The sequence below is a fragment of the Fukomys damarensis genome, unplaced genomic scaffold (assembly GCF_012274545.1).
Source record: "Fukomys damarensis isolate Sample0158 unplaced genomic scaffold, DMR_v1.0_HiC HiC_scaffold_30, whole genome shotgun sequence".
NCBI lineage: Eukaryota > Metazoa > Chordata > Mammalia > Rodentia > Bathyergidae > Fukomys > Fukomys damarensis.
Window position 1 is genome coordinate 51,022,649 of NW_022900942.1, and position 13,372 is coordinate 51,036,020.

Consider the following 13,372-nt stretch of genomic DNA (forward strand, 5'->3'; position numbering starts at 1 on the left):
GTAGAAGACTAGGTTGCTTGATCATAGATCTTCATTGCATTGCCCTTCTAGTTTTTTAAGAGATTTTCAGTATTTCAATAGACATTTAATTTGTGGTTTAAAAAAAAATGATATACCACACTTTAATGACTTTATTTTGTTTGTTTTTGTTTTGTCTTTTATGGTGCTGGGAATTGAACCCAGGAGCTCTGCCACTCAGCCACACCCCCAGCCCTTGCAGCTATATTTGGTATCTTGAGGGGAAAAAAAGGCGCTACAAGCTTTCTTGTGTTTTTATAGGATCACATACACTTTTGCAGAGTGATCTCACCATCTTTTGGAAGCATAAATTCCTTTCTTGTGAAAGCTGAAAAAGTATGGTTTTATGGAAAATAGGAAATCTATTATAGTGTAATATAGAAAAATTAGTAGGAGGCCTGGCATAGTGGCGTATGCCTGTAATCCCAGCACTTGGGAGGCTGAGGCAGGAGAATCGCTGTGAGTTTGAGACCAGCCTGGGCTACATAATGAGTACCAGGTCAGTCTCAACTACATAGTGAGACCCTGTCTCAAAAAACCAAAAACAAAACAACCCCAAAAAATTAGTAGGAAAAAACATTTCATCGAGGCAGGAAGATAAAAAAATGTAAAGCATTGTTTTATGGAAAACAAGGAAGTGTGGTAATTTTTTCTCCAAGGCCCATGAATAGTGAATATTTTATCTATCCTGCAGAAACTAAGTACTCTTAGACTTTATTAATTTGAAATCATGTGGGTTAGAATTTTGGCAGATAGTTGCTGCAAGTAAAATGCCTACCAGAATAATGTTTGGAAGTTTCACACCCAAAGAGAATTAACTAGTTGAATGACCTTAGGAAGGTTCCCTTGAGGCAGAATAAATAATATCTAAAGTTCTTCTCAGCTGTAACATGATTCCAGTATATTAAGTAAAATGAATAATTATGAAATATTCTTGCCTAACACATTTCTAATACCTTAAGCAGATTTGAAGGAAAAGTGATTTTCGTTTGGAAGTTTCACACCCAAAGAGAATTAACTAGTTGAATGACCTTAGGAAGGTTCCCTTGAGGCAGAATAAATAATATCTAAAGTTCTTCTCAGCTGTAACATGATTCCAGTATATTAAGTAAAATGAATAATTATGAAATATTCTTGCCTAACACATTTCTAATACCTTAAGCAGATTTGAAGGAAAAGTGATTTTCTCAATGAGGAATATTTTATGATACTTTACTTTGCATGCCAACATATGAGACCTTTGAAAAAGTCTACATAGAAAATGTAATTTTCTTAAAAACTATTATTTTTTTCTTTTGTATTTCTCCCAGAATGTAAGTCAGCTATCACCAGATGGCCCTTTTCCGCAGCTTCCTTTACCGTATATTAACAGTTCAGAGACACGGGTCTTCTTTGGCCATGACAGAAGACCAGCAGATGGTTAGTAAAGTTTTATTTAGCCTAGTTACCTAATGATTACATTTAAAACATTTTTTTTCCTTTTTAAAAGATGTATAGTTGAATGTTTGAAAGTAAATAACTTGATGCCATTTTATTATTTTTCTGTAGAGGTTACCTTTACTTCAGTATTTTTCTTTCAGCCTAAAAACAGAAAATAATAAAACCAAAACAATTAAGATTACAAGAGCTTTTCTCACATAAGAATGCTCATGTTATATAATTTTGATCAGCATTTTTAACATTTTGAAGAGATTTCAGTGCATGTAAAGTATTTTACTTAACATCTTGTCCTACAGCTAGATGTTTTCTATCATTTGGCTTATATAAAATGGCCCTGTGAACATCTTTCTTGATAAAACTCGTTTATACAACTTATGGAAATTTTCATATGTGCACAGAAAGAAAGAACAGTTACAGTAATTCTTTTGTACTCTTGCAAACCTTTAAAATATTTTTTTCCCTGAGGATTGAACCTTGGAAAGGCACTCCTGGACCAGAAGTGTAAATATATTAAATCTCTTAATGCATGTAAAAGTAAACTTTGTAATTCAAAATACTCAATATATTCAATTTGGTTTCCTTGAAATCTAGTTTTATGTTATGAAGATATATATATCACAGCATTGTTTGTAACAGCACAAAATGAAGCGATATCGTTTTAGTGTGTTCACAGGTGCTGCAGGACATGAGTGAACCTGTTCTGCCCGTGTCAGTAGGATAACAAAACATAATATTGAGTGAAAAAATACATCAGATTATAGTATAAATTTTAAACCAGAAACCAGTTGTATGCAGTCTTGCTTTATTTGTGGTAATACGCTATGTGATAAGCAGGATAGACTTCAGCCTCAGCGTAGCGCTGGGAAGAAGTGACACCAGTGAGGGATCAGTTTGGGGAGGACTGGGAGTGTATATAAACTCTCGCTGTAACGTTCATGTGATATTGAAGATCGTGTGACTAAAGTTGACAGTTAAATTTCAGGATACAAGTGTTATTCTTCATGCTTTTTTATGTTTAAATATTTCATATAAAAGTTGTGGAAGCTAGGGAAGATGTGTTCTTTCAAAGTTAAGAGGAAAAGAATATCAGTATTATAAGCAAAGTTCCAGTTAATAAGAGGTTTTTTTTGTTTTGCTCAGAGAACTGGAAATAGGCAAGAATGAAAACTACATATAAATATATTTATTCAAATACTTTTGATTCTTAATTAAAATATTTGTTAAGATGCTCATAAATGAATATTTAATTTTGTGACACTTTTCTCTCTTGCTTTTTTGTGTGACACTTTTTTTTTCAAAAGGTGAAAAGCAAGCAGCTACTCATGTAAGTCTTGATCAAGAATATGACTCTGAGTCCTCTCAGCAGTGGCGAGAACTTGAGGAGCAAGTTGTGGCTGTGGTTAACAAAGGCATTATCCCATCTGGTTTCCATCCCACCCAGTACTGTTTGAATAGTTACTCAGATAACTCCAGATTTCCACTTGCGGTTGTAGAAGGTGATACACTTACATTTTTATTTATGGCTTTTTTGGGTTGGTTTAACAGCAATTGATCGTGTAACTGACGGCTACACATTACTGGAGGCTGGGATGGAAAGATAAGTTAGAAACCTGTAATTTACTGGGCTGTACTTACCAAACCAGAGAGCCTCTAATCCAGGTGTATGCACTGTGTTCTGGCAGTATAGAAAGGAATGACAGTCTTTAGAATGGGAAAATCTTTTAGAAGAGATGATTTTAAAGCTGAACCCTGAATAAATGGGTCATTGTAAGGTGGTGAAGGAAAGGCTAGGCAGAAATGTAGAGCTGCAAAGTTTAGTGCTGAAACTTACGGTGATATGTGAAGTTTACTAAGGTTATTAATTGTGGACCTTTCTTTTATAGAACCAATTATAGTAGAAGTACCTTTTAGAAACCCTTTGAAGGTTCCACTTTTGTTGACTGACTTATCATTGCTCTGGAAGTTTCAACCTAAAGATGTCAATGGAAGAGATGACGAAGAAGTTAGAGAACTAGTAAGTTATTAAAAGGTATTTGTAATGAGCATATTTCAGTAATAGCCTAACAGATGCAGTAATGACATTTCTATTACTGTTCATTGTGCTGTACTGTTTTTTTGCTTATTTTTCCTTAGTTTTAAGATTTATATTGTGCTTAGTTTTGAAAATTGAGAATACAAAATCTTCCCAATATTTAAAAATAATGACCACTTTAACATTTTGTTTCATGTCTATCATTTTCATTTGTATGTTTTCTCCTCATATTTGACATTTATTTTATATATTGCTTTTTTCATTGCTTTGTTTAATATGCACTTTTCATTAAGTTTAAAGTAAATACAGGTACACATTTATCATTGGTTAATATGCACTTTCTGAGAGTACAATATCTTAATATTTTGTTTTTAAGTAATCCATCACATGGCTGATTGATAATCTGTCCCATCACTGGTAGTCTTTTAGAGGTTTCCATTTGTTTAATAGAAGCATAATTCTATGCAATTTCTATATTTTTTTTGAGTCTTAGGGTTTTGCTTTTTTTAGTCCACTTTGACCTTGAATTCACTCAGTAGCCCAGGCTGGCCTCAGACTCACAGCAGTCCTCCTGTTTCAACCTCCTGAGTGCCTCCATGCCTGGATTTTTTTTTTTCTTTATGTTTTTTAAACCCAGTCAAACCCAGGGCATTATTCATGCAAGTCAAGTATTCCTGCCATTGAGCAACACCTCATAGTGCCTGTGGTGAATATGTTAGCACATAGCTTTTTAGCATTCAGATTGTTTCTGTAGGAAAGATTCCGAAGCATAGGGTTATGAGAATTTAGGTAATAAGTATTTTAATCTTCTGTTGGTTTCACAAAAGTTTGTAGCAATAAGCTTGTTAGCGCTGTTGTGTATACGTGGGGTTGAGTACAAAAAATGTGAATCTGATAGGTTAAAAAAAATGCTACCTTACTATTTTATTTTTCATTTCATTTATTTTTATTGAACTTAAAGTTCTTGTATTTCTCATTTTATGAATTGTCTCTTTACATATATGTTTATATTTTTTTGCATGTCCATGTCTACAGTAAATTCTTTATATATTTAAGATAGTTATTTTTGAAGCAGAAATGACTTGAACAATTAATTTTTGTTACTCAGCTGATTATGACAGAAATAACTTAGACAGCCAGGCATGGTGGCTCATGCTTGTAATCCCAGCACTCAGGAGACAGAGGCAGGAAGATTTCCACAAGTTTGGAACCAGCCTGGGCTACAGAGTGAGTTTAAGGCCAGTCTGAGCTGCAAAGTGAGATACTCTCTAAAACTAAACAGAAAAAGACACCCTACCGCAGCGTGGCTCCACTCAACTTTGCGTAGAGCTTAGCACAGTGTTAGAATCTAGTAGAAATGTTAACTTTAATTAGTGTTATTGTTTTTAGACATCGCATACAGGTATGTTAGTGATCATGTTTTATTCATTAGAATGTGTATTTTTAAAAAATAATTTATGTTTTAGGTTACAGATGAACCTGAAATGATTGGAACTGAAGTTATTTCAGAATTCTTAATTAATAGTGAAGAATCTAAAGTGGTAATTGTTTTATTATTTTTCTATCTTAAACTTTTCATAAAATAAGCAGAAGGTAAAATTGGCTTAATTTTTTTGACATGCTTTGTATTTTTTTTTAAGAACTATTACAAAAGATTATAAAACCAGGATTAGAAAGAATTGGTAGGAAAAATAGGTTAGTAGTAGCCTTTAGTTTAGTTTAGTTTCTAAGAAGCCTGGTAAAATGTTTTCACTTTCTGCTTGGTGTCAGTGTGGTAATTTCACATGACATTTAGTTGAATAGAATATTTTGATTTTTATTAAAAGTATTGTGAGGGCCGGGGATTTAGCTCAGTGATGCCGTGGCCTGCATCACAAGTGTGAGGTGCTAAGTTAGATCTCCAGTACTGAAAAAAAAAAAAAAAAGTATCATTTTGGATCTAGGCCTATAGTTGTGGAATTTAGAGACTTTCTGCAACATTAAATATTTTAGGTATTGCACTATTAAAAATGTATGAAAGTATAATAAGTGATCTGAATATCTCCACAGGCAAGACTAAAGCTCTTTCCCCATCACATAGGGGAGCTCCATATTCTGGGAGTTGTTTATAATCTTGGCACTATTCAGGGATCCATGACCGTAGATGGTATTGGTGCTCTTCCTGGATGTCACACAGGTAAAGCTACAGCGTTGCTGAACAATTAGAAAATTAATATTTCATAGAATAAAATGAATGAAATGAGGTATTTTCTAAATGTACTTTAGATAGACATTTAGGCAGTTGTAAGAATGGCTAATTTAGATTATTTTAAACCTCTACTATAGCTTTAAAAATAAACAATTTTATTCCCATTTGATGTAGTTTCTTTTGATGATTCATAGGCTCTGCTCTGTGTGTTTTTCTTGTCATCCAAACTTAGTAAATTCTAACCATTTATTGAAATTCCTGCTACCAGTACAAAAAGCGCTTTAGCGTACTCTTTTTTTTAACATTCTTTTTATAAAATATGGAACAAATTAAAGATCACTGTTTTCCACATCATTGCTTGTTAAACACTTGAAATTCTACTATCCTGAAAGAGTATGGTTTTAGTGGTGAGCAGATACTCTTGGTGCTCTATGCAGTATGTTTTACATGTTTTTTTGTTTTTATTTTTTTGTTTTGTTTTCGGTACTGGCGATTGAACTCAGGACCTTGCACTTATGAGGCAGGCGGCCGAACCACTGAGCTAAATCCCCAGCCTTGTTTTACATATTTTTTTGAAGATTAAAAGTACAAGATACACATTAAATACAGTTTACTTTTTTTTTAATTCGAGGAACACTTTAAGATCAAATATTACCCTGTAATACTATATATAGTTGTTTGAGTCTAGGTAAGCTACTGAGGAAGTTTATTATAAAACCCTCGACTTCTGGTCCTTTTTTCAGTAGACATCTTAGTGAATAACAAATTAAACTGACTAATCATTGTTAGACATAAATTTAGCATTCACAAAAGCTGATTGTTAATGTTGGGAAATCTTCTAGAAAACTTGGTGATCTTTTGAACTCTCAGTTGAATATTTCTGCCCACCTGCATATCTAAGACAATACAAAATATTTAAAAAGAAATAAAATGAATCCATAAAAATTTAAATTATAAACAAAATATTTGCTCTAAAATTGAGTATAGTATTCTGTATTTAGTACTGTGTATTTCCTGTTTGACAAGTGCCAGAAAAGTTTCATTTATAAATAATCCTTCTAATTCATTGCATTTTCAAAGCAAGATAGCTAAGGTGTTAAGAACTGTTTGAAGCTCTTTTCCCAGTTGGACATAAATATTATCTTATTCTAGTACTACAGAGTTACTTTTGTCAATAAAATACAGCCAGTTGTTTCATTTGATGTTTCAAATATATACATTAATATCATAACTTGTATGTTCTTCAGTGACATTGATGGGGAGACACCATGAATTAACTATTAAAAGAAGTTGCATTTTACGAGTCTTCATGCTTTAGTTCATTGCTATGTAAAGTGGTAATAGAGTCTGTGTCAAATGAAGTGTGGGAAATGCTACATTATATTTCCAGTGTGAGACGGTGGCAGTGAGCTTCAGCACAATACAGGCTTTAAATAGTCTACAGGAAAGATGGAGTTGTATGACTAGTGTTTTTCACTCATACAAATACTGTGTGGAAGCCTTTGAGAAACATCACTCATGAATATTCAATGTGTTAAAGCTGTCAGTACTGCCTTTCCTTCTGTTTTTTCTCTTTAAAAAATGTCATTGTATATAATTCAGAAATATTTCAAATAAGTATATTTAAATAAGAGTAAGTGAAAAATTGACATGTTCTATGTTTTAAAATTTTTTCAATTTATTTCTGTCCATCTGTCTGTCTATCTGTTCTCATGGCCCATGTCAAATATTGGGTCCAAGATAACTGTTCTCTCAGGTCCTTTGTTTGTTTGTTTGGTTTATAAAATATAATTTGAAGGGGTTCCTGCTCAGTGATATATAGTATTCATATAGCATAGGTAACATACAACAAAATGAGAAATTAAGTAGCATACCATAGGTGGTATCAATGTGGAATTAAAATATATTTATTAATGTTATTAATCTGTATTTGTGTAGAATTTTTCTAGCAGTCATCTGAAACTTATATTCAAATTAAATTAATGTCAGTTAACATACCAAATCATTTTAGGGCACTGATTTTTTTTTTATTCCAGGAAAACATTCTTTGAGTATGTCAGTCCGAGGGAGGCAGGATTTAGAAATTCAAGGTCCTCGACTTAACAACACAAAAGAAGAGAAAACATCTATTACATATGGTCCAGATCGACGATTAGATCCCATTATCACTGAAGAAATGCCACTATTGGAGGTATTTCACTTCTTAAAATTTCATGGACTTCATAAAGTATATCTACATGGCCAGATGATATTTAAAATAAATTGGAATTAAAAGTAAATAAATAAATAGGAATTTGAAGTTGTTGATATTACATTGAGCCATACTTTTATTGTTAAGCTAAAATTGAATGGATTTAATTCATTAATGTAGGGGAGTCATGCAAATTAGCATGAAGTCATGCTGGTTGTAAAATATAGCCCTCAGAAAATTGAAAAAACACTTCTAACACAACATTTTGATTATTAAAATTGGGAAAACACTTCTAAGTACTTTCATTATTAAAATCAGTGAATCTTTTTATCATTTATAAGAATATATGAATAGCAGGGTGTGGTGGTACACGCCTGTAATCCCAGCACTCAGGAGACTGAGGCAGGAGGATCACTGTGAATTGGAGACCAGCCTGGGCTACATAGTGAGTTCCAGGTCAGTCTCAACTACATAGTGAGACCCTATCTCAAAAAAAAAAAATGCATAAATGCTTGTAAAAACTGTAAGCAGTGTAGGAATATGTGAATAAAAAGCAATATTCCCTCACCCTCTTATCCCACTCTGTTCTCTTTTTATAAAATATGGGTTAAAGTTTGGCTGTTGTGAAAGATGTTAGGTAACGTGGGACTGGGGAGTTGATAGGTGGTAGAGCATTGTCTAGCATGTGTGAAACCCTGGGTTCAATCTCCTGCACCACAAAAATGACAGAGTAAACCTCAACCTAAAAAGAGAAAAGATGTTAGTATAATCAGAAAAAGATAAAATGTTTTAGTTGAAGGACGTTGGAGTAACTTATGGAAACTGAAGTATTACAGAACAGTAATTCTCAAGGGGAGGGACTCAGCTCCAGAGAATTTAGGACCAGACATTTCTGTCCCTTTCCTCTAGGTAGAGTTGATTTTGATACGATGCTAGATCAATTAGTTCAATGCTAGTTCAATAGCTTCCAGTCTTTTTTTTTCTTTTCTTTTCTTTTTTTGTACTGGGATTTGATTTGAAGTCAGGGCCTTTATATCTAGCTCTATTTTTACTTTTTCATTTTGAGATAGGGTCTCATGAAGTTGCCCAGGTTGGGCTTGAGTTTATGATCCTCCTGCCTCAGCCTCCCAGAGTGCTGGGATTACGGGTGTGTACCACCACGCCTGACTAGCTTCCAGTCTGTATGCTACTTCAAATTTCATTTTTACAAGAGTAATCTGGCCCATCTTGGATCAGGCATCTTCTTGAGAGCCAGACCAAATGCAAGAGGTCACGTAGAAGTGTATTCATGAGTGTGTGGAGGCCCTTCCTTCTGTGTCTTCAGGTTTCCCCAGCAGGGCAATTGTAAGTATAACAACCTGTTTCCAGTATATGCCAGTCATGTATGATGCAATTGGCATTTATCTTCTCAGATCTTTATTTGTGCACTCATGTAATTTTAATAATTATATGTAGAATCATACCAAACATGAACATGACGATGAGTGGTGTGTGTGTGTTTAGGGAAGGGTTTTATTGAGCTATTTGAAGTGTACCCAGATTTAACAGCTGATTAACCCATTGCATTTAAAAAGAGTTCTGTCACCCAAATAAGACCTATGGACCTCAGTGCTAGTTTCTGCTTGATAAATATTTTATGTTTGTTTTGACTTTAATTTGTTACCATCTTTCATCATGTTAAGGTTAACTTTTATGAAGTTATAATGTTAACTTTGTTGTTTTTACATTTTGTATTTACTAATCGTCTTCCATGTCAAAACTTTCACATTTTATTTTATTTATTTATTTTTTTTTTGTACTAGGTCTCAACCTAGTGTGTCCCTTATGGTAAGCAGATGTTGTACTACTGAGACACACCATGTCCCTAATCATTTATTTATTTATTTATTTTTGGCCTAGTTTTATTTTGTAATGTCTTGTGGTTTCTTTTTGTTTGTTTGTTTTTTGTTTTTTGAGGAAGGGTCTCACTATGTAGTTGAGACTGACCTGAAACTCACTATGTAGCCTAGGATGGTCTCGAACTCACAACGATCCTCCTGCCTCAGCCTCCCGAGTGCTAGGATTGCAGGAGTGCGCCACCATGCCCGGCTTTCTGTTTTAAATTGAAGGGATATACTTTTCTGAATGTTAAGAAGATATAGGGCAGTGGTGGTGATCCTGTGGCATGTGTTATTTGTTTTTACAAAAGATGTTTGTTAGTGTGTGTTATTTTTCTAAACTAAAACCTCAGTGTTCAGGTTTAATTACAGCGTTGGCATTTTGCAATAAATAAGTGGGTTTTGTGTTGCAGCTTGGGCACTTGTGTCTGCAAGGTTCGCCATCATAAGGGGAGTCAGACTTTGTTTCCAGTCCCTGTCCTATTAACAGGGATTGGGCAACTCATGCCATCTTTCTGCTTCTTAATATCTTTTCTTTTCACTGATGTCTTAAAAGTACCCAGACCTGTTTGTTTTTATATTCGACCCAGTCTGTTTGATATTTCTCATTGCTGTGTCAGTACCATATGTTTGGCTTTTCTTGAGTTGGTGAGCCAAGTACCTCTCCTAATGTTTAATTTTTCTCCTTTTTCATGTACTTTTGTCCAAGCTTTTCAAGTTCCCACAGTAATAATTTTAAGTAGTTAGAACTAAAATGGCTGAAGATGAACTGAAATGAGTTAAAATTCAGATTTTATATTAGGGCTAATCACTCTTGTAGCTTAGAGGTCAGTGGTTGAGAAACATTTGTTTGAAAATATATGTGAATTTGTGACAGCTTACTTTTAAAGGACGACTATCTAGAATATATAAATAATTTTTTAAAAAATCACACCTCCCAAATTTAAGGACCCATTGCAAAAATGGGTATCTGAAATGAATAGGTACTTCTCAGATGAAGAAGTAGAAACAAAAAATAAATATATGAAAAAAATGTTCAATATTGCTGAAGAGTGCAAATTAAAACAATACTGAAATTCCATCTCCAGAAAGAGTAGCTTTTATTAAGAAATCAGCCAGGGCTGGGGATTCAGCTCAGTGATGCCACCGCCTGCCTCGCAAGCACAAGTTCTGGAGTTCCATCCCAGATACCAAAAAAAAAAAAAAAAAAAAAAAAAAAAAAAAAAAACGGTAACAAATACATGCTGGCAGTGTGGCAGTGCTGTGGGGAAAAGGAATCCTTACCCACAGTTGGTGGGAGTGTAGACGGGTGCAGTCATTGTGGAAATCAATGCAGACATTGCTCAAAAAACGAAAACTAGAGGTTCCATTTGACCCAGCTCTTCCCCTTCTTGGTGTCTTCCTGAAAGAATTAAAAGCATCCTACTGCAGTGAAAAGTGTGCACCCCATGTTTGTAGTGGCACAGTTTGTAACAGCCAAATCTTGGAAAGTCTAAATGCCCATCAACCGAGGAATGGAGAAATAAGACTTTTCTTTTTCTACCGTGGAGTACTACTCAGGCGTAAAGAAAGATAAACTTGACACATTTATAGCTAAATGGATGGACCTTGTGGCCATACTCTTAAATGAAATAAATTGGATACACATGTTTAAACCCTGCATTGTTTCTCTGGTGTGAGCAATTGAAAGTGTAAATGAAGGCCAAAATGTATAACAGATGCTGTGAAATAGGAAGAAAATGGTCACATGGTAGTGGAACTAGGGAGGGGGATAGGGGAAAGGAAGGAAGGGAAAGGAAAAGGAAAAGAACGAGAAAAGGAAAAATGGAAACGGCTTTTGTAAATGAGGGGAAGAGGGGAGATTAGCGGAATGGGGAAAAAAGGAAACAAGGTATATTAGGTGCAGATTTCCTATGATGAATGTGATCATTGTATGTTGTCTAAAATGTACCGATTAACTTAATTTTAAAAAGGCAGTGTCCTTGTTACTGTGGTTGAAGTTATCAAAATAAGTTAGTAGGGAATATAAAAAAAGACATTTTAAAATAATTCTACTAGTTTCATTTAGTCATGCTGTTATTCTTCAGTTATTAAGGTTGTTAAATGCACAACTGCTTTTGTTTTTTTGAGACAGGGTCTCACTATGTAGTTGAGACTGACCTAGAACTCACTGTGTAGCCCAGGCTGGTCTCGAACTCACAGGGATCCTTCTGCCTCAGCATCCTGAGTGCTGGGATTACAGGACTCGCCACCACGCCCAGCCACAACTGGTTTTTTAATGTAGTGTTTCTTAGATAATATAATGTGGATAGATGCTTACTTTTAGGTTATTTAAATCCCGCATTCTTAAATATCCACCCTTAGACATTTTTTTTCTCTCCCTGGGTACCAGGGATCAAACTTTGGACCTTGTGTTTGTTAGGCATGTGGGGCTCCAAGGAGCTACATCGCTGGATCCTGACATTTTTCTACTTGTAAAACATGATGGCTTTGATTTTAAACTCTTTGAATGCAACAGTCTTTACATTTACATTCACTTTGTTTATATATTACTTGTTCTGTGTTTATCTTTGCTTTTTTCATAATCCTAGTTTAAAAAAAGTCATTGCTACAGCAATTCTTTTTCAAGAGAATATTTTAGAGCAAAGGAACTCTTATTCTGCATAACAACTGCTGTTTGGTTGATTAAATGACAAAACCTGGAAGTAAAGAATACAAAAATAAAGATTTCCGTATCCTAATTTTAATTTTACTTTAAACATACAAATACGCATGTATCCATTTGTCTACCTTTTTTGTGGGGTATGGATTAGGACCAGAGACCTTTTTTTTTTTTTTCGTTTTTTGAGTCAAGGTCTCACTATTTAATTGAGACTGACCTAGACCCACTATGAAGTCCAGGCTGGTACTAGAGACCTTTTCTTATGAGTGCTACACAGATGAATTTTCCATTATAAGTTTAATTTTATCTTTATGCATTAAACTACGTTCATTCACTTCATCTTCTACTTTTGGTTTTTCAGAGTAAGAATCTAAAGATAGTTTTCAAGTGGTGTAATACAATATATGTTTAGTTTTTAGTCTACAGATAAAAGGCCTCCCATTAGTAAGGTCAGGTTTTACCCTCGTGTTGAATTTCTCAAAGCATGAGGTTGAGGCCATTTGAATTTTAAAACTATGGCTATGAGACCACAGATCTCTGTGTTCTTGTTCAAGACCTATTGATTGTCTTTTCATCTTAATGTGTATAAGTATTTAAGCTACTTTTTAAGTTAACAGTGACAAAGGTTATTACATTCACATAGCCATGTTAAAGTGCTTGTACCTTTTCTTGGTCATAACCTTCAAAATTGTGGAAATTTTAACATGCTAACCCTCTTGTTATTAGTATTTTATGTTTAATTCATAACTTGGTATCTGAGTGTCAAAGTAACACTGATCTTTGTCTCATATTTTCTAAAACAGTTAATTGCTGTATACTCACATCAAAGGAAGTAGCGAAATACTTACATACCTTTCATAAAGAAATACAACATCTTTTTTTCAGCTTTAATTGAGTTTATTGGTACATTTTAGGGATACAGTACAGTTACATTCATTGTTGGGATCTTGTACCTCTCCACATG

At 34.1% G+C, this 13,372-nt stretch overlaps 1 protein-coding gene across 8 annotated transcripts in view; it reads left to right on the forward strand.

Annotated features, from left to right (window-relative positions):
* Trappc8 (trafficking protein particle complex 8) overlaps window positions 1–13,372 on the forward strand; it is an 81,758-nt gene that overhangs the window by 43,300 nt on the left and 25,086 nt on the right. For all 8 annotated transcript variants that reach the window (XM_010641480.3, XM_010641482.3, XM_010641483.3 and 5 more), the window contains 6 exons: window positions 1,329–1,437; window positions 2,760–2,954; window positions 3,342–3,472; window positions 4,957–5,031; window positions 5,540–5,666; window positions 7,715–7,869. In XM_010641480.3, coding sequence (XP_010639782.1) covers window positions 1,329–1,437; window positions 2,760–2,954; window positions 3,342–3,472; window positions 4,957–5,031; window positions 5,540–5,666; window positions 7,715–7,869 — 792 coding nt within the window. The remainder of the gene's footprint in view (window positions 1–1,328; window positions 1,438–2,759; window positions 2,955–3,341; window positions 3,473–4,956; window positions 5,032–5,539; window positions 5,667–7,714; window positions 7,870–13,372) is intronic.